Below are 23,576 nucleotides of genomic sequence, written 5' to 3'. Positions count from 1 at the left end.
ATCTAATAGGCCTAGAAACAGATAGTTTAGCTTTAGAAGTGACTAAAACATTCAAACACATTTGTATAAATCAAGTACATCTTAGGGGTCTAGCTTGATTTAACAGAGAATTGTGGCTATAGCTAGAATAGTTCAGAGAGCTTTGAAAAGAGAATACACTTTTGTAATAGCATGGGAAAGGTCATTCAGAAGAAAAGATGGAGTAAAATGCTAAGGTCTTCAAACTTCAGGACCAATGAGAAAGGCACATACTGGTAATGAGAGTTATGCACTAACTGAGGAAATCTAGAGTTGTTAAGAACAGAAAAAACAGAGAAAACTGAGAACTGAGGGAATCCAGGAAAAGGAATTATGAGAATCTTGAAAAGGGGGATTGATTTATTAAAAGGAACAAAACTTAGGGTTCAGCTAAATACATCATAAGTATCTTTTTATCTTGTAAAGAAACAAATCTTTATACCAGCTGTCAAATATTAAGTATCAATTTAAAACCAACCAACCCTATAAAGAGTTAGCCTCTGGTTATGTAACTTTTCCTTAAACACTTAATCTCTTTGTTGAGGTCACTAGGTAAGAAGTCATTATGCCAATAGGAAGACAAAGGAAGTCCAGCCCCATAAAAATGTTCTCAAAAGAGTCTAGATTGCAAAGCACCCTGAACAAAAACAAGTTGTGAAGGATAAGATTACAGAAGATATGTTAGGAAGCCAAGAAAAGAAAGTCAAGGGCTGCCTCATTGAAATACAGACCAGAAGATAAAAACCTATTGATTTTTGGAAAGTGAAGGGGTCTGAGGAATGGAAGGTCATGCGGTTATAAGCAGATAGGAACATGTTAAGTAATAGTATGAAATATAAAATAGAAGGAAAGGAGAGACTTAGCATCCAAGGGTCTCCCAATTCATCTATTAAAAGGCACTAAACTGATCTTCAAGCTTTATCACATAGAATCATGAGTAAACCATGGTCAAAATAGGCAGGAGAACCTACTGAAAGATACAGAGCTGTATCCTGCCTCACTTGGAAGCATCTCCTTAGGGCCATGGAGCAGACAGACACATGAAATTGTCCAGGCCAAGTTGATGCTGACACCCTTCATGGGTTTGGCTGAGAGTAAAACAGATCTCCTGGAATCTGTCACCTTACGAAGAGGTAACTCCAGCTGTACCTGTTTGTGGCCTCTATGTCATTGAGCTAAGAACATCTCAAAAGAAATAAGGAGAAAGGAGAAAAGGTGAGAAAAAGAAAAGGGAGTGCCATCTTTTCCCCTATTCTGCCTTCTCCAATCATCCTTTTTTTTCTAGTACTGACAGTGATTGCATATCCACTGTCTTCCTGATTTCTGTGTCTCAGGAGAACTAAGTTTAGGCTAAAAATAGCTATTAAACAGATCTACAATTTTATTAGCATCATGCTGTAATCAAATGAGCCAACTGGTAGACAAACTTGGATAATCAGAAAGCTTAAGGCAAAGGGCAAAATTAAAAGAATAGATGTTGCTGGAATACATAACACACATTTCATTAACATAATAGAAATTAAGATTCACAAAGAGAATACATTCACCCTAGAGACTATACAGCCTTTGTCTGCTATTTCTACCAACTATAGTTACTTCCATCAATTATGGCAACTTCCTTTGCTCTCTGTTAGTACTAAATTCCTTTAGATACTAATGAATGTTCCATAACAATACCAAACCTTCTAGCGTGTAACAAGATCAGTTGATGTGCTAATCACCCCTATTTAATTTTGATTCAAACAAAACATTTAAATATCAGTAATATCCTATTAAGTCATTAAACTGAAAGTACAATGATGAATACAAACTAGCAATACATTCAGTCAGTTTTACATCACTGGATAGATGTCAGGAAAAAAAAAATTATTTACCCTTGTAGTAAAAAAATAGGACCCCAAGTAGTAAAACAGACCTCAAAAATAAAGACAGGGCCAGCAAGAGTTCTTCTATGAAACTGACGTTAATAAAATCAATACATAACAAATATTGTTATTTTTATTCCGTCCTGCAGCGTGATTTGAAGGCAGCCTCTTTCATGGGATTAAAGCATGTTTAACATCCAAAGACATAATTAGAAACAACTCAGAGGTATTTATTTTGGTTGTTTAAAAAAAAGACAAATTTTACCATTAACAGACTTATGAAAACACTTTCTAAAAGCAAAATGTTTCAGATAATTCACTCTCTCTCATCCTTATTCACCATGAAAAGGAATTCCCAAAGTCCAGTTATTCTAAGCAATCAATATTTCTACTACTACTAGCTAGTGATAAAATTTCCAAGGGAAAAATGCTCAGCAGGTTTATACCAAACTGACACAAGAATATTCAATTAGTAGTTAGTGAATACGACTGAGGTTCAGAAAGATAACAATTAACTATAAATTGCTTGGTGTATCATACAAAGCAGCTTACCTTGTAGTTTTTTCAATACAGCAACCTCCATTTTCAGAACTTGTTTTGGTTGTTGAGCTGATTCCACCTTCAGTGCAACATTTTCCCTGGTAAGCATGTCCAAGGCATCGTAAATTTCTCCAAAGCCCCCACCCCCAATCTTCCTCAACTGCATGAGAAATAAGAACATACACACCCAAAATTACTAGAAGGTTCTAATTGGAAACCAATTAATCTGATATTTAGAATGTAATATATAATTTTACTATAGCTAATTTATGATAAAAGATCTCAATATTGTTAAATTAACCATGAATATGCCAAGAAGAAACCATATGCCTAGAAATAACATCAGAACTTTTTCCCACAGGTTTGTCAAAAAAAAGTAATAAAATTATTTCAGCCACAATTGAAAAATGTAGTCTATAGACAGCATCGGAACTGGTACAAAACACAGTACCTGAAAAGCTTCACTTCTCACAAACGCCCCTTGACAACCAGATTTGTTGTTTTAATTCTAAGGCAATCATTTGAAGACTTTTTTAACCATGAACTCTTTTTACCAATTGAAATCTTATCTGGAACCTGGTTGAGATGTGTTATGTGGGAAGGTTGGAGCAGTCAGAGCGGGGGCAGCCAGAGCTCAGCCCTCTCTGGACTATTTACCCTCTACCCTCCTCTCTGAGGCACTAAATAGGCTCCAAAGAGCAGGTAGATAGCTCCTGTTCTAAATTATCCCAGAGTTCATTACACTGTCAATATGCTCAAATAAGAGTAAACTCTAAGCAAATTAAACACTTTCATCAAACACTTAATATTATTCCTGATAAAATGTATTAGCTTAACTGGGAAATATCAGGATCTCTATCTCATTATTATAAGCAAGTTCTGAAAAAAGCTAGTGATAACTGGACCTGGAGAGCTGTGTGAAAGTCGGGTGGGAGGGGTGTGGGTGATATACTTCAAGCTAGACACAACAGGTAATTAGCTTTCTTCCATTTCATGAAACTGGGTCTTCTTACCACATTATCAAACCTCTAGAATGTAATATAATGTAGGACGTCATCACTGAAGGCACAGAGTCCTAAATCCTAACCATCCCAGAGGCCTCACTTCACCTCAAGTCCTATTCTTTCTCCACTGGGTCAGTACTGATTACTGTAGGCTGATTTATTTATCTTCTGAATTTGTAAAGAAAATATTTGCTTAATCATTTTACTAGACTAAATATCTCAGATAGCACTTGTGTTACCACACCATCCTGCTTTTTAACTCTTATATTGTTTAATTTCCAATTGTCAATGTCCTAGACCCCTACAGTGAACCTAAGCTTCTTTAAAGAAAAGGCTACTCTATTTTTTGTTTTCCCCATAACATTTGGCAAAGTGGTAACTGTATAACTACTGCTAAGTAACTATTCACTGCTTTGCATACATGAGCCACAGTCCTTCTTTATTCTGCTTTGGTGATGGGAAGAAATACCATGAAGAACTCTGGTATGATTTGGGGATTAAAAAAAAGTTCCAGAACTTAATTTCAGTTAAATAAATTACTCTACGTTGGGCCCTGATTGGTACTTATGAATCTTTATATTTTGTTCATTAACCAAAGCCTAGTATAACTTTAAAAACTCATAAACATTATCAAAGGGACATCTTTCTAATTATGGAATGTGATTAGAGGTGACTTCATGTTTTACCTCCACAAAAAAACCTTACCAAATGATGGAACAAAAAATCTAGGCTGAAGTCAATGATTTTTGTCCTTGGTCTACTCCTATAATGTCATCTGAACAACAGGAGAGCATTAATTTTTTATTGTGCTTGACAAAGCCCTGATACATCAATACTTATGAGGCAAAGAGACAGAGGCAGTTTAGTATGATGGGGGTACGTAGATTAGGGAAAGAAATAAAGGTAAGGCCTGTGGCAGAGTGTGTTTTCTAAAGATCACCGTATCACCCATCTTTTTTGCTCTTCTTCAGGGTGACTTTGCCACCTCCCCAATATGAGGGAGAGTCCATTTCCCCATCCCCTTAAATCTGTGTGAATCTTATGATTGCTTTAACCAACAGAACATGGAAAAGTAACACTGCACAAATTCTGATAATAGCCCTCAACCAGCCTTAGGGCTTCTGTTTCCTGTCTCTCAAGAGCCAGCCACCATGGCCTCCTCAGAAGCCACAGTCCTGTGAAGCAGTCCTAGAAAATGAGGCACCAGGTTGGGGGTTTAGGGAACTAAGGATCCCCAAGGCACCGAACGAGCCATCTGGAATGAATCCTTCAAACCAACCAAGCCTGCTAGTGCCACATGACTAAGAGACAAACCACCCAGGCAAACTCATCTCAAATTCCTAACCCACAAAACTGTGAGCAAAATAACTGATTATTCTAAGCCTCTAAGTTTTCATGTAGTTTGTTACACAACAGTAGATAACCAAAACACCATCCTTAACAATGAGCCTGTGGTTTCTCACTAAAAATGTCACTATGCCCCTCATATTTGGGGGACATGTTTCACACATATATGAGCTCTAATTATCAGGACAGGGCAACTAAACCAGGCATAACTTCATTTGACACTTTGTGATGTGTCTACTGGAGAACAGCCAACCTTTATCGCAGCACTTAATACCAAGTTCTCACAAAGCAACACTCATTCCTAACTTATATAAAAGATTACCAATTGTTGGAAACTCCCTGCACCAGTCCATGATGATTATGGTTCTTTTCTTATTTATGTTTACTCAAGTAAATTTTCTAAACCTATTGATTTGCCTAATCAGTAAAACACTACCACAGAAACAAAATTTTTACTTCAAAATGAAGAATTTTCTTTTTCCGATCTATTGATAGATTAAGGAAACCACAGACATAGCTTTGCTAAATCTGGTAAAAGAAAAAAAAACTTTGGATAACAAAAGACTAGGTAGCAATAAAATATATTTAAATATAACCAAAACAAAAATAGCTACTTTAAGAAGAGGAGAGATGGCTGATAAGTCTATGGGAAGGAAGCCATCAGAAGACTATTAGGGGAGCGGCCGGATGGCTCAGCTGGTTAGAGCACGAGCTCTCAACAACAAGGTTGCTGGTTCAATTCCCACATGAGATGGTGGGCTGCACCCCCTGCAACTAAGATTAAAAACAGCGACTGGATTTGGAGCTGAGCTACGTCCTCCACAACTAGATTGAAGGACAACGACTTGGAGCTGATGGGCCCTGGAGAAACACACTGTTCCCCAATATTCCCCAATTAAAAAATTTAAAAAAAAAAAGACTATTAGGATCATGTTAAAGGAATTCAGGAGACAACTTGAAGGGTGTCCCCTTAGTTAAATGAGACAATTTGAGTACCAATAAGGATAAGAACTACAATGGACTGAAACACATAAAATGTGTTTAAACTCATGAATTGTGAATCACATTTTTAAAAATTTCATTGGTCACTTTTGGATAATGCTGGGGAATCAATTCATTATTTTGAAAACTGGTAAATTAAGAAAAAAGAATCAAGTATTTATTCTGTTTTCTTAATCAAGTTATATATCAGGGTAATCAAATAGTTGAGAAAGACCACAAATCTGCAATCCCAAATGAATTAACAGACCTAGCCAATGATGATCCACAATAGTAACACCATAAAAAGATAGGCAATAACACATTGTGTGCCTCCTATCAAAAGTTCACAATACCCTTTATGAAAAAAATGCCCCCACCTCAGATTATAACTGAAGTCAGACCTAATCGAGAACATTTATAACAATTTACATAAAATACATGACAGAGGAACATGTTAACACCACATAGAAGCAATCAGAAAAACCCAAACCATGGGACATTCTACAGACAAATGGCCTAGTTTCTCCAACAAATAAATTGTAAGGGAAAACAAGATAGACGAAAAAATACCTAGAAACTTAAAAATACTTAACTGATGTCAACCAATTATAATATCCAGACTTTATTTGGATTTGATTTAAACTGTTAAAAATACCTTAAAAAAACAATCAGGGAAATGAAAAAGCCAAAACTTAATAATATTAAGAAATTATTACTTTTTTTGGTGTGATGATATTATGATTGTGTTTTAAAGAGAAGTCTTTATCTTTTAGAGATACATACTGAAGTACGTATAGAAAAATGCTAAGGGGAAAGATCTGTTTAAAAATATTTTGGGGGGCGGCCAGTTAGCTCAGTTGGTTAGAGCACGATGCTCATAACACCAGGGTTGCCGGTTTGATCCCCACATGGGCCTGTGTGAGCTGCACCCTCTATAACTACCTTGAAACAACTACTTGACCTGGAGCTGGTGGGTTCTGGAAAAACACACTTAAAATAAATAAAAAGTTAAAAATATATATATTTTGGGAGTGAGGTTAAAGAGATAAAACAAGACTGACCATAACTTGATAAATATTTAAGCTGGGGCATGAGTACATGGAGGTTCATTATATCAGTATCACTATTTTTATGTATACTTACAATTTTTCTTAATAAAAAGTTAAAAAATAAAAAATAAAGCAGTTTACTGTACTCTATTTTATTATTTGTTTTTTCCCTAAGTATACGTTTATTTACCTTACTCAATATTAGTTCTCAGAGGTTAGGACAATTTACTACTACATGAAGCAAGAATTAGAATTTGGGTATAAACCAAACTTAATCATACGGAAAAAACTGAAAATAACTGCTTTGGCAAGCAATATGTGTTATTTCCTAATGAAATGCTATTTTTATCAAGACACCAAAAATTATTAAAAGTGTTCTCTCTCTCCCTTTCTCCCCCTTCCCCCTCCACCCCAAAGATATATACTCACAACTTTCCATCTTTCTTTGACCAGAATTCCAACACTGAGGATATCCGGCTGCTCTCCTCCTCCACTCATTGCAATTCACTGACGTGACAGAACGGCTACACAAGCATCCAGCTCCCAAGGGTGGTTTCCATTTAACCTAAAACAAAAGAAACAGCAGTGGCATATCAGGGATAACTAATTAACACAAACATTCCAGCAACAAGTAGCATTACTAATCCTACACATTAATTAGGTTGCTTTGTTGGAAGGGGGATGGGGAAACTAACAAACTCACTTTCAAAATCTGTTTAGTGAATACTTTTTTTTAAATATTTATCTTTCTATTACAAATACCCAGTGAAATAGCTAGACATTACAAAAACATTACACTATGACACAGATATAATTTACAATAGCTGAGACTGCTAGACTATAGGGAAAGCATGGTGTCAATAGCAGGTGACCCAGACAGACCACTTTCCTAAGTACAACATATTGCTAAAGAAAATGATATGGTACCTAATTTACAACAGCTTACAGTTTAATAGGTTGTAAGTTAGAGCTTATCATCGTCAGAGCTAATAAAATTTTAATGTTACGTAATGCACTTAAAATGCACAGGAAATAACCATGAGCCACAGATAAGGGCTATTCATCAAACCCAATACAATGATAAGAAAAAGAGGGTATCAATAACATGAACAGAACACCTGTAGAAAATGAAGATACAGCAGAAAATATGGCCCAAAGGAGATGAAAACCATAACCTAATATTAGAAGATAAACCAAAGAAAAGTAAGAAAAAGAAGCTTTAAAACAACATAAACGATAATTAGAAAAGCTCTTAAATGAGAGAGCTAGGCTACAGGAAGACATAAAAAGAAACCTGAATGAACTCAGAAAAGGGTCCTAAGTGAAAGAAAAAGAAATGAAGGCTCAACTACAAGGGATATGAGACAAGATACCATATAAATAAGTGAGAAAAAACAATAGAGAAAAACGAAAATGAAAAATTTAAGAAATTCAGAAATTGAAAGAGATAAATAAAAGACAAATACAAAATACATTATCATAGAAAGCCCCCCAAAAGAAAAAGCGATGAAATAGAACAAATATTAGCCACTATAATTCAAGAAAATTTTCTGTAAATATACAAAAGGCTAAATCTGCATGTTACCACATACCTAAGAAAACAACTGAGAAGCTCAATACCAAGACACAGTCTAATAAAACTAGTGGGTTTTAAAGGGGAAAACAATTCATTGGGCATCCGTGCAGAAAGTCCAAATTACTTATAATGGAAAGAAAATCAGACTGATGACAAACATTGGCACAAACATCTTATGTTAGTAGACAATGGAATTATACACTTAAATACCCAAGGCAACAAAATGTGAGCCAAGGAAGTTCTGTTCCCTCAAACCAACTTTCAAGGCTAATGCCCCTGAAAGTTGCTTGTTCCAACTTTCAAGGCTTGTTCCCAGGAAATGCCCTTAAGAATCAACTACATAACAGGTATCAATCAAGAAATTATGGTAAACGATTTGGCACGAGGATTGGCCTGAAAAGGCCTAAAAGCAATGATAACCCAATAACAATGAGCACCCCAGCCTCCAGATTGTAGACTGAACATCATTTCCCAATTAAAAAAAAAAATCAGAGAAATGGCTTGTTCCAGGTCTGGCACAGGAAACGGAACACAAAGAAAATATGGGATGTCTTGTCAAATGAGAAAGCAAAAATGTTAACAGTACTACTGCAGGCAAGTCAATAGGAAATCAGAGACAACTGAAAGGATTCCTATTTGTCAAAGATGAAACAATTTGAGCATATACACAAATGGTGACTGAAATGATTGGAAAATAAGAAAAATATAAACACCCATGAGCTCATAATGACACTCAAAAAAGAAAATTCCGCTTTGGTCAATTCTCGAAGTTGCTAGGGCACAACTATTTATCCTGAAAACTGGTAAATAAATAGAAATAATCAAGAATGTATATTGCTTTTCTGGTATGAACAGTAATTCAGAGAAACAAAGAGATGATGAGGGCCACTTTTTCCCTAGAGAATAATCACAGCTAATAAATGTGGAAGAAGAAATGATGGAATTAGGATATCGCCTAGAATTAGGAATTCAAAAATCCCTGGTTAAATAATGAATCTAGGCAATGACTACCAAAGGCTGCTAAAAACATATGGTGGATGTGGACGGGGAACTTTAATATGGATCAAGCTGAACCCACTGATCAATCTTAACATCGCTAACAAGAAGGATAATGAAACATAAATGCTTCCTGATATGATGCAACAACATTTACTCAGTACCATCTATAAAGCCTCCTGCCTCTTCTAAAAGAGCCTGGATGTAATCAAGCTGCTAGATTTAAATATCAGTTTACAAAAATAAGGGGACTAGAAGCACATGTTAAATGTCAAGATGAGGACACCATAAGCTAAATCCATGATGCTGAATATCCTGAAGGGCAATATACCCAGTTTCTCCAACAAATAAATGCATAGGAAATAAAAAAGCTTACATTACATATCACAAGAAACAAGGTATATATCAAGCTAAGGCAACAGCTAGCAAGAAACAGAAAAACATTTTTAAGGACTAAAAGAAAAAGGCATTGTCAACTCAGAATTCTGTATCCAGAGAGAATACCCTTCAAGGATAAGGACACTCTCAGATAATGGAAAATTAAGACTGTGTGTTGTTAGCAGAGCTGCTGTGAAAGGATTAGATGATGAGGGCAACTTTTCCTAGAGAATAACCACAGCTAATAAATGCAGAAGTAATGACAGAATTAGGAAATTACCTAGAATTTTTTCTAGAGAAGAAAAGAAATTTCTTCTGAAGAAGAAATGGAATGGAACAGAGGAAAACTGGGAATAACAGGAATGAAGGAAGAGCAACAGAAATCTAGGTAAATATTACAGACTAACCTCCTCTTACATTCTTTAAAAAATGCTTGACAGTTAAGAACAAAAATTATAACACTAAAAAGATTTTCAATGTATACAGATATACTTTATAAGACTACTACAACAAAAAGGTGGAATGCTAGAGACCTATATAATGGTGATTAGGTTTCTGCATTCCACTTAGAGTGGTAATATAATAATTTTAATAGAGTGAAAAATTAGGTAGGTAATCCCTAGAGCAATTGCTTAAAATAGCTATACAAAAAAAGAAAGAAAAAAAAAACATAATGAAAAGAAAAAAAGGAAAGAAAGTAGCACATCAAAACGTGTCAGAATAATCCAAAAGAAGGTAGGAAAGAGAAATAAAAGAATAAAAACAGGGGGCATAAACATAAAACAAATAATAAAATGGCTGACCTAAATCTAAATGTATCTATAATTTCTTTAAATATAAATGGCCTGCAAAACTAAAAATAAGAAAATATAGGAAAGAAAAACTCACTGGTAAACGCAAACATTTAGTAAAATTAGTGACTCAGTCACTTATAAAGCTAGTATGAAGGTTAAAGGACAAAAGTAGTAAAATCACTTATATTTACAACAATTAATTAAGGGGCATATGAGTACACACAGAAAATAAATATAAAATACGATGTCAAAAACATAAACTATGGGGGGTGGGTAATGAGCAAATACCATATTTCCCCGAAAATAAGACCTAGCCGGACAGTCAGCTCTAATGCGTCTTTTGGAGCAAAAATTAATATAAAACCCAGTCTTACTATAAGACCGGGTCTTATATAATATAACATTATGTTATATAAGACCCGGTCTTATATTAATTTTTGCCCCAAAAGACGCATTAGAGCTGACAGGCTAGGTCATATTTTCAGGGAAACACAGTATGTAGTGCTTTTAGATTGGGTTCAAACTTAAGTGACCATCAACATAAAATAGACTGCTATAAACATAAGTTGTTACATATGAATCTCATGGTAATCATAAACCAAAAACCTGTGATACACAAAAATAAAGAGAAAGGAATCCAAACGTAACACTAAAGAAAGTCATCAAGATACAGGGGGAAAGCAAGAGAAGAAAGGAACAGAGAACTACAAAAACACCCAGAAATTAATAAAATGGCAGTAAGTACATACCTATCAATAATTACTTTAAATGTAAATGGACTATATGTTCCAGTTGAAAGACAGGGTGGCTGAACAGATTAAAAAAAAAAAACCAAGACTCATATTTATACTGTCTACAAGAGACTCCCTTAAGATCTAAAGACACACACAAACTGAAAGTGAAGGGATGTAAAAAGATATTTCATGCAAATGGAAATGAAAAGAAAGTTGGGGTAGCAATACTTACATCAGACAAAATAGACTTTACAATAAGGACTGTAAAAAGAGACAAAAAACGGCATTATATAATGATAAAGGGATCATTCCAACAAGAGGATATAACACTTGTAAACATCTACCGGTATGCACCCAACACAGAAGCACCTGAATACATAAAGAAAATATTAAGACATAAATATAAAGATTGACAGTAATACAGTAATAGTATGGAACTTTAACACCCCACTTACATCAATGGATAGATCATCCAGTCTTAAAATCGACAAGGAAACATGGCCTTAAACAACACATTAGATCAGATAGACCTAATAGATATTTATAGAACATTCCATCTAAAAACAGCAGAATACACATTCTTTTCAAGTGCACATGGAACAGTCTTCAGAACAGATCACATTGTCTTAGTAAATTTAAGATGACTGAAATTATATCAAGCATCTTTTCTGACTAAAATGGTATGAAACTAGAAATCAATTTCAAGATGAAAACTGGAGGCTCAACAACATGCTACTAAACAATAAATGGGTTAAGGAAGAAATCAGAAAAGGAAATAAAAATACCTTGAGACAAATGAAAATGTAACACAACGGTCCAAAATCTATGGGACACTGCAAAAGCAATTCTAAGATGGAAGTTTATAGTGATACAGAAACAAAAAAAAATTTCAAATAAACAATCTAACCTTATACCTACCTAAAGGAACTAGAAAAAGAACGACAAAAAAGCCTGAAGCGAGTAGACAGAAGGAAATAAAAATCAGAGTAATAAATGAAATTGAGACTAAAAACACAATAGAAAGATCAATGAAACTAAAAGCTAGTTTTTTAAAAGGATAAACAAAACTGATAAACCTTTAACCAAACTCATCAAGAAAAAGCAGGCCCAAATAAATAAAATTAGAAATCACAGAGAAGTTACAACTGACAAAGGAGAAATACAAAGGATCATAAGAGAATACTATGAACAATTATACACCAAGAAACTGGACAACTAGAAGAAATGGATAAATTCCTAGAAACACATAATCTTCCAAGGTTGAATCCATAAAAAACAGAAAATATCAACAGACCAATTACTAGTAACAAAATTGAATCAGTAATCAAAAACCTCCCAAAAAGCAACAGTTCAGGACCAGACGGCTTTACAGGTGAAGTCTACCAAACGTTTACCTAGCTTTCTCAAACTATTCCAAAAGTTCAAGGGGGAAGGAATGCTTCCAAACTCATCCTATGAGACCAGCATTACCCTGATAACAAAACCATACAAACACACTACAAAAAAATAAAATTGCAGACCAATATCCCTGATGAACATAGATGCAAAGATTCTCAACAAAATATTAACAAAACGAATTCAACAATAACACATTAAAAGGATCATACCCCATGATTAAGTGGGATTTATTCCAGGGATGCAAGGATGAATCATTATGTACATAGCAACCAATGTAATACACCATTTTAACAAAACAAAGGATAAAAGTCATGTGATCATCCCAGTAGATGCAGAAAAAGCATTCAACAAAAGTCAACATCCATTTATGACAAAACTCTCAACAAATGGGTATAGAGGAAACATACCTCAACATAATAAATAAAGGCCATGTATGACAAATCCACAGCTAACATCATACTCAATGGTGAAAAGCTTAAAGCTTTTACCCTAACATCGAGAATAAGACAAGGATGCCCATTCTCACCACTTTTATTCAATATATAGAGGGTGCCAAAAAAATATACACATATTTTAAGAAAGAAAAACACCGTATTGTCAAACTCAATAAATAAATACCAATAACAAAAGTTGAATACAAGTCACATTTGACTTCTGAAATTAAACAGGTGCTCAAAATGGTGACCAGCAGCATCCAGACACTTCTGATTACATCAAACTACCGCTTGACCATAGATAACATCTCTTAAATGTGTATACATTTTTTGGCAACCCCGGCAGTACTGGAAGTCTTAGTCATAGCAATTAGACAAGAAAACGAAAAGGCATCCAAATTGGGAAAGAAGAAGTAAAACTGTCACTATCTGCAGATGATATACTATATATAGAAGACCCTAAAGACCACCAAAAAACTTTTGGAACTAATAAATTCAGTAACATTGTAAGATACAAACTTAATATTCAGAAATCTGTATCATTTTTATACACTACCAATGAACTATCAGAGAAATTAAGAAAACAATTCCATGTACAAACTACGTCAAAAAGAATACAATACCTCGGAATAAATTTAACCAAGAAGGGGAAATACCTACCTCCGAACACTATATGATTTTGATAAAAAAAATTGAAGGGGACACAAATAAAGGGAAGACTATAGTGTGCTCATGAATTGGAACAATAGTTAACTAAAACAATCTACAGATTCAATGCAATCCCTACCAAAATACCATTGTGTTTTTCAAAGAACTAGACAAATAATCCTAAAAGTTATATGGAATCATAAAAGATCCACAATAGCCAAGGCAATCTTCAGAAAGAACAAAGCTGGAGGTATCACACTCCCTGATTTCAAACTACACTACAAAGTTATAGTAATCAAAACAGTATAGTACTGGCACAAAACAAACACACAGATCAATAGAACAGAATAGAAATCCCAGAAATTAACCCACACTTACATGGCCAATTAATCTATGACAAAGGAGACAAGAATATATAATAAGGAAAAGATAGTCTCTTCCATAAATGGTGTTGGGAAAATTGGACAGATACATGCAAAAAAATGAAGTGGGACCACCTTGTCATGCCATATACAAAATAAATTCAACACGAATATGATTTCTACAATAAAGTCACTTCAAAAATAATGATATACGTAGGTGAAAAGCAAAGGGATTCCCACTTCTGCTCCAGTTCTTTTTATACTAAGTAGTAGTTTAATCCTGACACATCTTGCATGCATCAGCAAAATGTTGGTGACATTTTTGTAGCCTGACAAAAAAATTAAATTACGTTATTTTGCTTCAAAGCAGACTGAATGTGACTTCATATTAGGTACTACAGCATTAGGTACCACATGGAAATACATCATTAACTTTGAACTCATCCAAGTATAATTCACCAGTTTCCAGAATTTCCAGTACAGGATCTCCTGAAAAGATAGTCATTGTTCAATTACAATTCAGTGTAGGTAACAAAGTGAAATTTAAAATAAGTGATCTACTAGATATTTAGCTCTTTATTAAATCTTTAAATTTTTGCCTATTAGTCTATATTGCTTTCTAAAATATTACACATCAGTTTCTTTGTATAACTTGAGTTTGGTGTGATGTGTTTTCATTGTATAAATATCATTATAAACTTATTTATAAACTTAAAAATCAAAGGAATGGAAATAGATATACCATATAAACAGTAATCAAAACAAATTTGGAGTACCTATAATAATAACAATGCAGACTTCAGAGCAAAGAAAATCCACAGAGATAAAGGGGGCCCATCACAGAAGGGCCAATTTACAAAGAAATTATAAATGTGTATTCATCTAAAAAACAGCATCAAAATAAATAAAGTAATTAAACTGAAAGGAGAAACAGACAAATCCATAATTATAATTGGAGACTTCATCACTCCTGTCTCAAAAAAATAAGTAGGAAATCGGCAAGACTATAGAAGAACTGAACAATAATACAGTAGTGGCATACTAAAAAAATATATTTGGTCTTTGTGTTTGCTCTATAAATCTTTACATTTATAGATTTATCTCCAGTTCCTGACAGCGGCATTTCCTGAATGATAAGAATGTCTGTTATGTTGATGAGGTGACTCCTGGCCGGTCACCTAAATCAATGCCTAAATCAATTCAGAATAGCAGCAATTCAAAATGGCAGCTAGTCACCAGAAAGACCAACCATGTAAGAGCAGAGGGTTGGAACTTTCAGCCCCACCTTGCAAACTCCAACTTCCAGGGAGAGCAGGGCTGCAGAGTTCAATGAACATAGCCAAAGATTTAATCACTCATGCCCATGCAATGAAATGTTAGTATTAAAAACTCTAAACAACAGGCTCAGGGAGGTTCTAGGTTGGTGAACATATTGATGGTACTGAGAGCGTGGCACACCCTTAAACCACAAAAACAAAGCCTCTTATGCTTGGAAACTTTACAGACATGCCATATATACTCCTTCCTCTGGCTGTTCATTTGTCTCCTTTGTAATAAAATGGTAATCATTAAATATAGCATTGTCATGATTTCTTTGAGTTGTTCTAGCAAATAACCGAACCTATGGGAAGCCCCAAATTTGTAGCCAGCCAGGTAAGGTGGCTTGGGGACTCCCAGGACTTATGGCTAAAGTCTGCGGTGGAGGCAGTCTTATGGGACTGAGCCCCTTCACCTGTAGTGTCTTCACTAACTCTAAACAGTTAATGTCAGACCTGAATTGAATTGTAGGATATCCAGTTGTTATCAGAGAATTGAATCAGAATGCAACCATCAACCAATGGAAACTAATGAGATTTATAGAACACTCCACCCAACAAAAGCAGAATACACGTTCTTAAGTGTACATGGAACAATATACCAAGACAGACCACATCGTATCCTAGGTCACAAAACAAACCTTAACAAATTTAAATGAAATCATACATAGTATGCTCTCTAATCATAATGGCATTAGCTAAAAATCAATAGCAGCAAAATAACAGGAAACTCTACAAACATTTGGAAATTAAACAAAAATTTCAGGGCTGGTGCCTATTTTTGTAAATAACATTTAATTAAAGACATGCCCATTCATGTACTTATTGTCTATAACTGCTTTCGTACTAGTAGGCAGAGTTAAGTAATTTCGACTGAGTATGGCATTCTGGCCTATCATATTTACTATTTGGACTTTTAAGAAAAAAATTGACAATGCCTGTTCTAAATAACCCAAAGAGAAAGTCTCTAGGCAAATTAGAAAATATTTTTAATTAAAAATGAAAATACAACATAAAAAATTTGTGGGATGCAACTAAAGTAGAGTACAGGGGAAAAAACTACAGCATTGAAAGCTTATATTTAAAATGAGAAAATGTTTCAAATTAATCACCTAAGCTTCTACCTTAAAAAGCTAAAAAAAAAAAAAAGAAATATAAAGAGAAGTCAATGAAATTAAAAATAGAAAAACATAAGGAAAAAAAATCAATGAAATCAAAAGTTGGTTCTTTGTAAAGATCAAGAAAATCCATAAACTTCTAGGAAAACTGGCAAAAGAAAAAAGAGAATACACAAATTATCCATATTAGGAATGAAACCACGGTTATCACTATAGACTTCACAGACATTAAAAACATATTTAAGGAAATATGATCAACACTATGCACATAAACTGGACAACAGTGAACCAATTCCTCAAAAACCGCAAACACAATAATTTACCCAAGATGAAAGGAATAGCCTGAATAATCCTATTAAAGAAATCGAGCCCATGGGGCAGCTGGATGGCTCAGTTGGTTAGAGCATGAGCTCTCAACAACAAGGTTGCCAGTTCAATTCCCACATGGGTAGGTGGGCTGCGCGCCCTGCAACTAAAGATTGAAAATGGCAACTGGACTTGGAGCTGAGCTGCTCCCTCTGCAACTAGATTGAAGGACAACGACTTAGAGCTGATGGGCCCTGGAGAAACACACTGTTCTCCAATATTCCCCAATAAAAATTTAAAAAACAAACAAACAAGCAAGCAAACAATAGGGTGTCACACAGTATGTACTCAATAAATTTTTAAAAAAAGAAAAAAGAAATTGAGCCCATAATTAAAAACCTTCCTACAAAAGAATCTCTGGTTCCAGAGATTTTCCCCCCATTGGCAAATTCTACCAAATATTTAAAGAAAACGTAAAACAAATATATACAATCTCTTTCAGATATAGGAGAGAAGATGCTTCCCAACTCAATTTATGAGGCCAGCATTACCCTAATATCAAAACCAGTCATAAAGCGGGGGGGGAGGGGGGGGAATAACACCAAGTTTAGAAATTTTTTTTTTAAATGACCATACAAGAAAATAAACTAATCTCCCTCGTGAACACAGATAGAAAAACTCTCAACAAAATATTAGCAATTAAATCCAGCCAATGCATAAAAAGAATAATACACTCCAATCCCATGTGATTTATCCTGAACAAGCAAGACTGGTTCAATATTTAGCCAAATTTCAACTGAAATCCAAGTAAAAGTCTTTATATAGACAAGCTGATTCTAAAATTTATGTGGTTAGACAAAGGTACCAAAACACCCAAAACATTTTTGAAAAATAATAATAAAATTAGAGGCATCACACTACATGATTTGAAGACTTACTATATCGTTACAGTGATCCAGCTAGTGTGCTTTTGGCAAAAGGACAGACATATAGATAAAGGAAATAGAAAGAGTCCAGAAATATACCCACACAAATAAGCCAATTAAATTTTTAGCTTTTTAAAAGTTTAGAAATAATTCACATACAGTAGAGTTCATCATTTTGAAGTATACAAGCACAATTCAGTAGTACATTCACAAGGTTGTATAATCATCACCACTATCTAATTCCACAACATTTTTACCACCCCAAAAAGAACCCCATACTTATTAGCTGTTACTCTCTACTCCCTCCTTCCCCTGCTCCTAGCAACCACTGATCTATTTGGTCTCTACAGATTTGCCTATTCTAGGCCAACTGATATTTGACAAAGATGCAAAAGCCATTCAATGTAGAAAAGACAGTACAAATACACGGTGTTGGAACAATTATATAGCCATACGTAAAAAACTGGACTTCAATCTCACCTCACACACAGATCTAAATGTAAAATATAAAACTTTTAGAAAAAAATTTATGAGCAAATCTCGTGTAAAGAGTTTTGGACATCAGGGCCGGCCCGGTGGCTCAGGCGGTTAGAGCTCCGTGCTCCTAACTCCGAAGGCTGCCGGTTCGATTCCCACATGGGCCAGTGGGCTCTCAACCACAAGGTTGCCAGTTCAATTCCTCGAGTCCCGCAAGGGATGGTGGGCTCTGCCCCCTGCAACTAAGATTGAACACGGCACCTTGAGCTGAGCTGCCTCCCGGATGGCTCAGTTGTTGGTTGGAGCGTGGGCTCTCAACCACAAGGTTGCCAGTTCAATTCCTCGACTCCCACAAGGGATGGTGGGCTGTGCCCCCTGCAACTAGCAATGGCAACTGGACCTGGAGCTGAGCTGCGCCCTCCACAACTAAGACTGAAAGAACAACAACTTGAAGCTGAACAGAACCCTCCACAACTAAGACTGAAAGGACAACAATTTGACCATTGTTCCCCAATAAAGTCCTGTTCCCCTTCCCCCAATAAAAAAAAATAAAAAAAAAAAAAGAGTTTTGGACATCATACCTAAAGCACAATTCACAAAAGAAAAAAAACTGGTAAAACGAAATTCACCAAAATTAAAACCCTTTATTCTGTGAAAGACATTATTAAGAAAATGACAAAACAAGCTACAAACTTGGAGAAAATGTTTGCAAATCACAATATTCAATCAAGCGTTTGATTCCAAATATACAAATATAAAATTCAACACTGAGAAAACAAATGGCCCAATTTAAAACAAGGCAAAAGACAGTCACTTCAAAAGTGGATATACTGATTGCATGTAAATAAATACATAAAAAGATGTTTGATATTACTTGCCAGTCTCCAAAGGTTACATAGTATGTATATATGATTATGATTACATTTACATGACATTCTCAAAAAGAAAAACTATAGTGGCAGAGAATAGATCCGTGGTTGCCAATGGTTAAAGATGGGGTGAGGGTATGACTTACAAAAGGAAAGGGTTTGGGGGGGGGTGTTAGAGGTATTATGAGTATTTATGAACTACTGCGATTATTATGATGATATAGTGAAGGTCACATGAATCTATACATGTGCTAGAACTCAGAAGAACAAAAAAGTCGTTTACCATATATTAATTTAAAAATTTTAATTTATAAAAAGAAAATCTATAATTATCTGAAAAGGCTAATAAAATATTCCTCCCTTATCCAACTGTGTATCTGTATGAGGCCTTATCTTCTTCATATGCTTCAAGCAAAGCAACATACTGCAAAATCTGAACACAGAAGTACGAGAAGCCAGCGATCTATCAACGCCAGACACTGAGCAGACTTGAAAAAACGTAAAACAATACCACTCATTTCATCAATATGTTTTTCTGTCTTGCAAAATAGTTCACGTTATAATAGTTTCATTATTTTAAAGTAAATACATTTAAAATATTGGTTTTAATTTTAATTCAGTAAATAACATTAGATATACTTTTAAAAAAACTAGAGTCCTCAATAAATTTCTAGATTTGTAAGAGGTCCTGAGACCAAAGAGATGGTCTCAGGTCTCAAATTATGTTATAGAGATCTATATTTGAATCAATTTTTCCCTACTAATAATCTTGATTCGTGGTATACAAAGTTTACTGAATGAGAAAACAGTTTTTAAAAATTCTACAATATGAACTTTCACCAAACATTCTTTCAATAAACAAACATCTGATGAGCCCCCTGCCAAAAACTGTGGGTGTACTAAGATGAGTAAGTCATACTCCCCAGCCTTCAGGACAGAGTGGCTCCAGGAGAGGTTTCTCAAAGATAATGCTATTGATAATGCTAGGTGTGTGTATATATATATATGATCTCATTTCTATTGAAAATGTATACACATAAATTATACACAGAAAAAAAGATGAACTGATATTTACCAACTAGTAACAATGGTTATTTCTATATAATATGATTATTTTATTGGGGACGATTCCCCTTCTGTAAATTTATTATAGCAAACATGTATTTTCACAGTAAGGAGAAAAACACTATTTTGAAAAGTGGAAAATTGTAATCATCACTATACAGTCAAATGATTTTTAACAAGGATGCCAAGACCATGCAATAGGGAAGGATAATCTTTTCAACAAAGGGTGTTGGGAAAACTGGACATCCACATGCAAAAGAATGAAGCTGGACCCTTACTTTATACTATACACAAACATTTACTGAAAATGAAGCAAAGAACTGATGTAAGAACTGAAACTATAAAACTTTAAGAGAAGAATACATAGGGGGGAAAGCTTCATGACATTGGATTTGGCAATAATTTCTTGGATATGACACCAAAACAAAAGAAAAAAACATAAATTGGACTTTATCAAAATTTAAACCTTTTGTGCAAAAAGGACATTATCAACAGAGTGAAAAGGCAACCCATGGAATGGGAGAAAATACCTGCAAATCATACATCTGATAAGGGGTTAATATCCAAAATATACATAGAACTTCTAAAACTCAGTAACAAAATAACAAACAACCTGATTTAAAAATGGGCAAAGGACTTGAATGTTTCCAAAGGAAATACAGACGTGACCGATAAGCACATGGAAAGATGCTCAACATCATTAACCACGAGGGAAATGCAAATCCATTACTAGGTACCCCTCAGATATAACTACAAAACCACTTCACACTCAATAGAGCGTAAAACAAAAAACAAAATAAAACCAGAAAATAAGTGTCAGCGAGGATGTGGAATTACTGGAAACCCTGTGCCTTGCTGACAGGAATGTAAAATGGTGCAGCCACTGTAGAAAACAGTATTGGAAGTTCCTCAAAAATTAAATATAGAACTACAGTATGATCGAGCAATTCTACTTCCAAGTATATCACCAAAGAATTCAAAGGAGGGAGACAAAAAGATACTTGTACACCAATGTTCACACCAGCATTATTCACAATAGCCAAGAGATGGAAGCAGCCAAGTGTCCATCCCAAGTGACAAACGGATAAACAGAATGTAGTACATACTTACAACGGCACATTATTCAACCTTAAAAAGAAAGGAAATTCTTACACATGCTACAACATGAATGAATAAATCCTGAAGACATTATGCTAAGTAAAATAAGCCAGTCACAAAAGGTGAAATACATGATTTCATTAAAAATAGGTACCTAGATGAGTCAAACTCTTAGAGACAGAAAGCAGTTCCTGTCTGGTGGTAGCCAGGCACTGCGAGGAGTGGGTAACAGTGCTTACTGGGGATTTAAGATTTAATGGGTAAGGAGTTTCATTTTAGGAAGATGAAAAAGTCATGGAGATGGTTGGTGGTAATAGTTTCACAACAATGTAATTGTACTTAATGCCACTGAAATGTACACTCAAAAATGTTTAAAATGGTAAATGTTATGTATATTTTATCACAGTTAAAAAAAAAGTTTAAGTTTTAAATAAGACCACTGGGTACCCCTCAGATATAGAACTACAAAAGCCAAGTAACTTTCACTATCTCACTTTAAATTACGGGTGGAGAGACCATGAAACAAAGTTGTGTACTGGGGAGAGTCCTTCAGAACAATGAAATAAATCTAAGACTAACCCTTGTTCCAATTAGGAATTGAACCCTAGGATAAAAGCCCAGAATCCTTACTAACAATTGTCACCACAATAAACTTTAATTTAAAAAAAAAAAAAAAAAAAGCCCAGAATCCTTTAAGCTACCAGGGTGTACTAAACTGGTTCTAAAATGGCTCCCAATGAACCCAATCTTGTACTACTGATCCTCTCCCTTTGAATATGGGCGGATTTAGAGACTTTCCTCTAATGAATATAACACATCAAAAGTGACAGGATGTCACTTCCGCGATGTATGATGGAACACTGTGACATCTCCCTTGCTCAAATTCTTTCTCTGGTTCTTCCCACTTGTTTGCTCTGAAGGCAAAAGCTGCCATGTTGTCCCAAGGAAAGGCCCACATGGCAAAGAACTGAGGGCAGCCTCTGCTAGCAGTGTTATATGATTCCACTTATAATAGGTACCAACCGACAGCTAGCAAGGAACCGAGGACCTCAGTCCAGCCACCCAGCAGGAGCGGAATCAGGCCAGTACTCATCAGTGCGCTGGGAAATAGATCCCTCCCCAGGTGAGCCTTGTGGTGACTACAGCCGACCTGACTGCAGCCTGTGACTGACGCTGGAACAGAGTTCCCAATGAGTCACACCCCAAATCTTGACCCACAGACACTGTGAAACTAATAGATGCTGTTTTAAAACACAAGTTTTTGGTTACTTGTTATGCAGCAATAGGTAACTAACACACCAGGCTTCGCTGGTTGGGGCAATAGTTTCTCAAAGTTGTACCTGAACTACAGGTTCTTTTTGATTCCACATCACAGATTATATCTGAAAAATTAATGTAATTTGGCTACAGCACCAATGCTGTCAAATGACTGTTTGGGACTCATTTTTTCAGTAACACTAATAACTTAAAAATAATCAATCTTGGTGTAAAAAAACTAGATACTGCAAGAGAGAAGTTAAATAAATTCCCCCTTGGCAAAATCCTCAATAACCTAAAAGAAGGAGTAAAGAGCAGACTAATGAATTCAGACAATGATGCTAAATCCGGCGGTATTGCCAAAACAGACCCAAAGAAGATCAAAATATGGACAGAACACACTAACTGGAGATTCAACTTGTAAAATAACATGTGGTGAAAAATCATTTGAAACATGTGCTAGACAGAAAAAAACTGAGAATAGCCGACAAATTAGTAAGTAAACACTGACAATCCTCTGGATTACAAATTTCTTGAAGATGAAGACCATATAGGAACATTATATTCTTTACCATAATAAAAAATCATGAACTTTGCAGTCTGTCAATAGATAGATACTTGGTGAAGTTAATTAATCAGCTGAAAATGAGACATCAACTGTATGTAACTTAAACGTCATATAGCTGCACATACACAAATATAACAAAAAAATGAGAGGAAATGAGAAGTAAACAGAAAATGAAAATAAGAATAAGAGAGGCACAAAAGGCAAATGGATAAAAAATTGTATAAGAATCCCAAAACCATAAATCAGACCAAACCACACTTAATGAAGAGAACTCCCTTATAAGAGTATTAATCGAGGAATTAACATAGCACGGCAGTGTTTGTCTTCTACCTCCAGGGACAAAATAGAGATTAAGACCTGACTACCTAGATTCTAACCCTGGCTGTGTAGTAGGGCCCATTACTTATTGTTTCTGTGCCTCAATCTCCTCATCTATAAAAAAGGGATAACAA

At 35.0% G+C, this 23,576-nt stretch overlaps 1 protein-coding gene across 3 annotated transcripts in view; it reads right to left on the bottom strand.

The window, feature by feature from the left end:
* Window positions 1-23,576, bottom strand: part of TTBK2 (tau tubulin kinase 2) — a 130,295-nt gene that overhangs the window by 94,951 nt on the left and 11,768 nt on the right. Inside the window, exons 2-4 of one of the 3 annotated variants that reach the window (XM_074327861.1) lie at window positions 11,515-11,543; window positions 7,234-7,369; window positions 2,436-2,583 (exon numbers count right to left, since the gene is read on the bottom strand). In XM_074327861.1, coding sequence (XP_074183962.1) covers window positions 2,436-2,583; window positions 7,234-7,302 — 217 coding nt within the window. In that variant the 5' untranslated portion in view covers window positions 7,303-7,369; window positions 11,515-11,543. Of the gene's footprint in view, window positions 1-2,435; window positions 2,584-7,233; window positions 7,370-11,514; window positions 11,544-23,576 lie in introns of those variants that run through there. The other 2 variants (XM_019725389.2, XM_019725390.2) reach the window with 2 other exon arrangements.

This window comes from Rhinolophus sinicus, linkage group LG03 (genome assembly GCF_036562045.2).
Source record: "Rhinolophus sinicus isolate RSC01 linkage group LG03, ASM3656204v1, whole genome shotgun sequence".
Classification (NCBI taxonomy): domain Eukaryota; kingdom Metazoa; phylum Chordata; class Mammalia; order Chiroptera; family Rhinolophidae; genus Rhinolophus; species Rhinolophus sinicus.
Note: the sequence above shows the minus strand (reverse complement) of the source record. Positions and strands in the feature narration are given on the sequence as shown.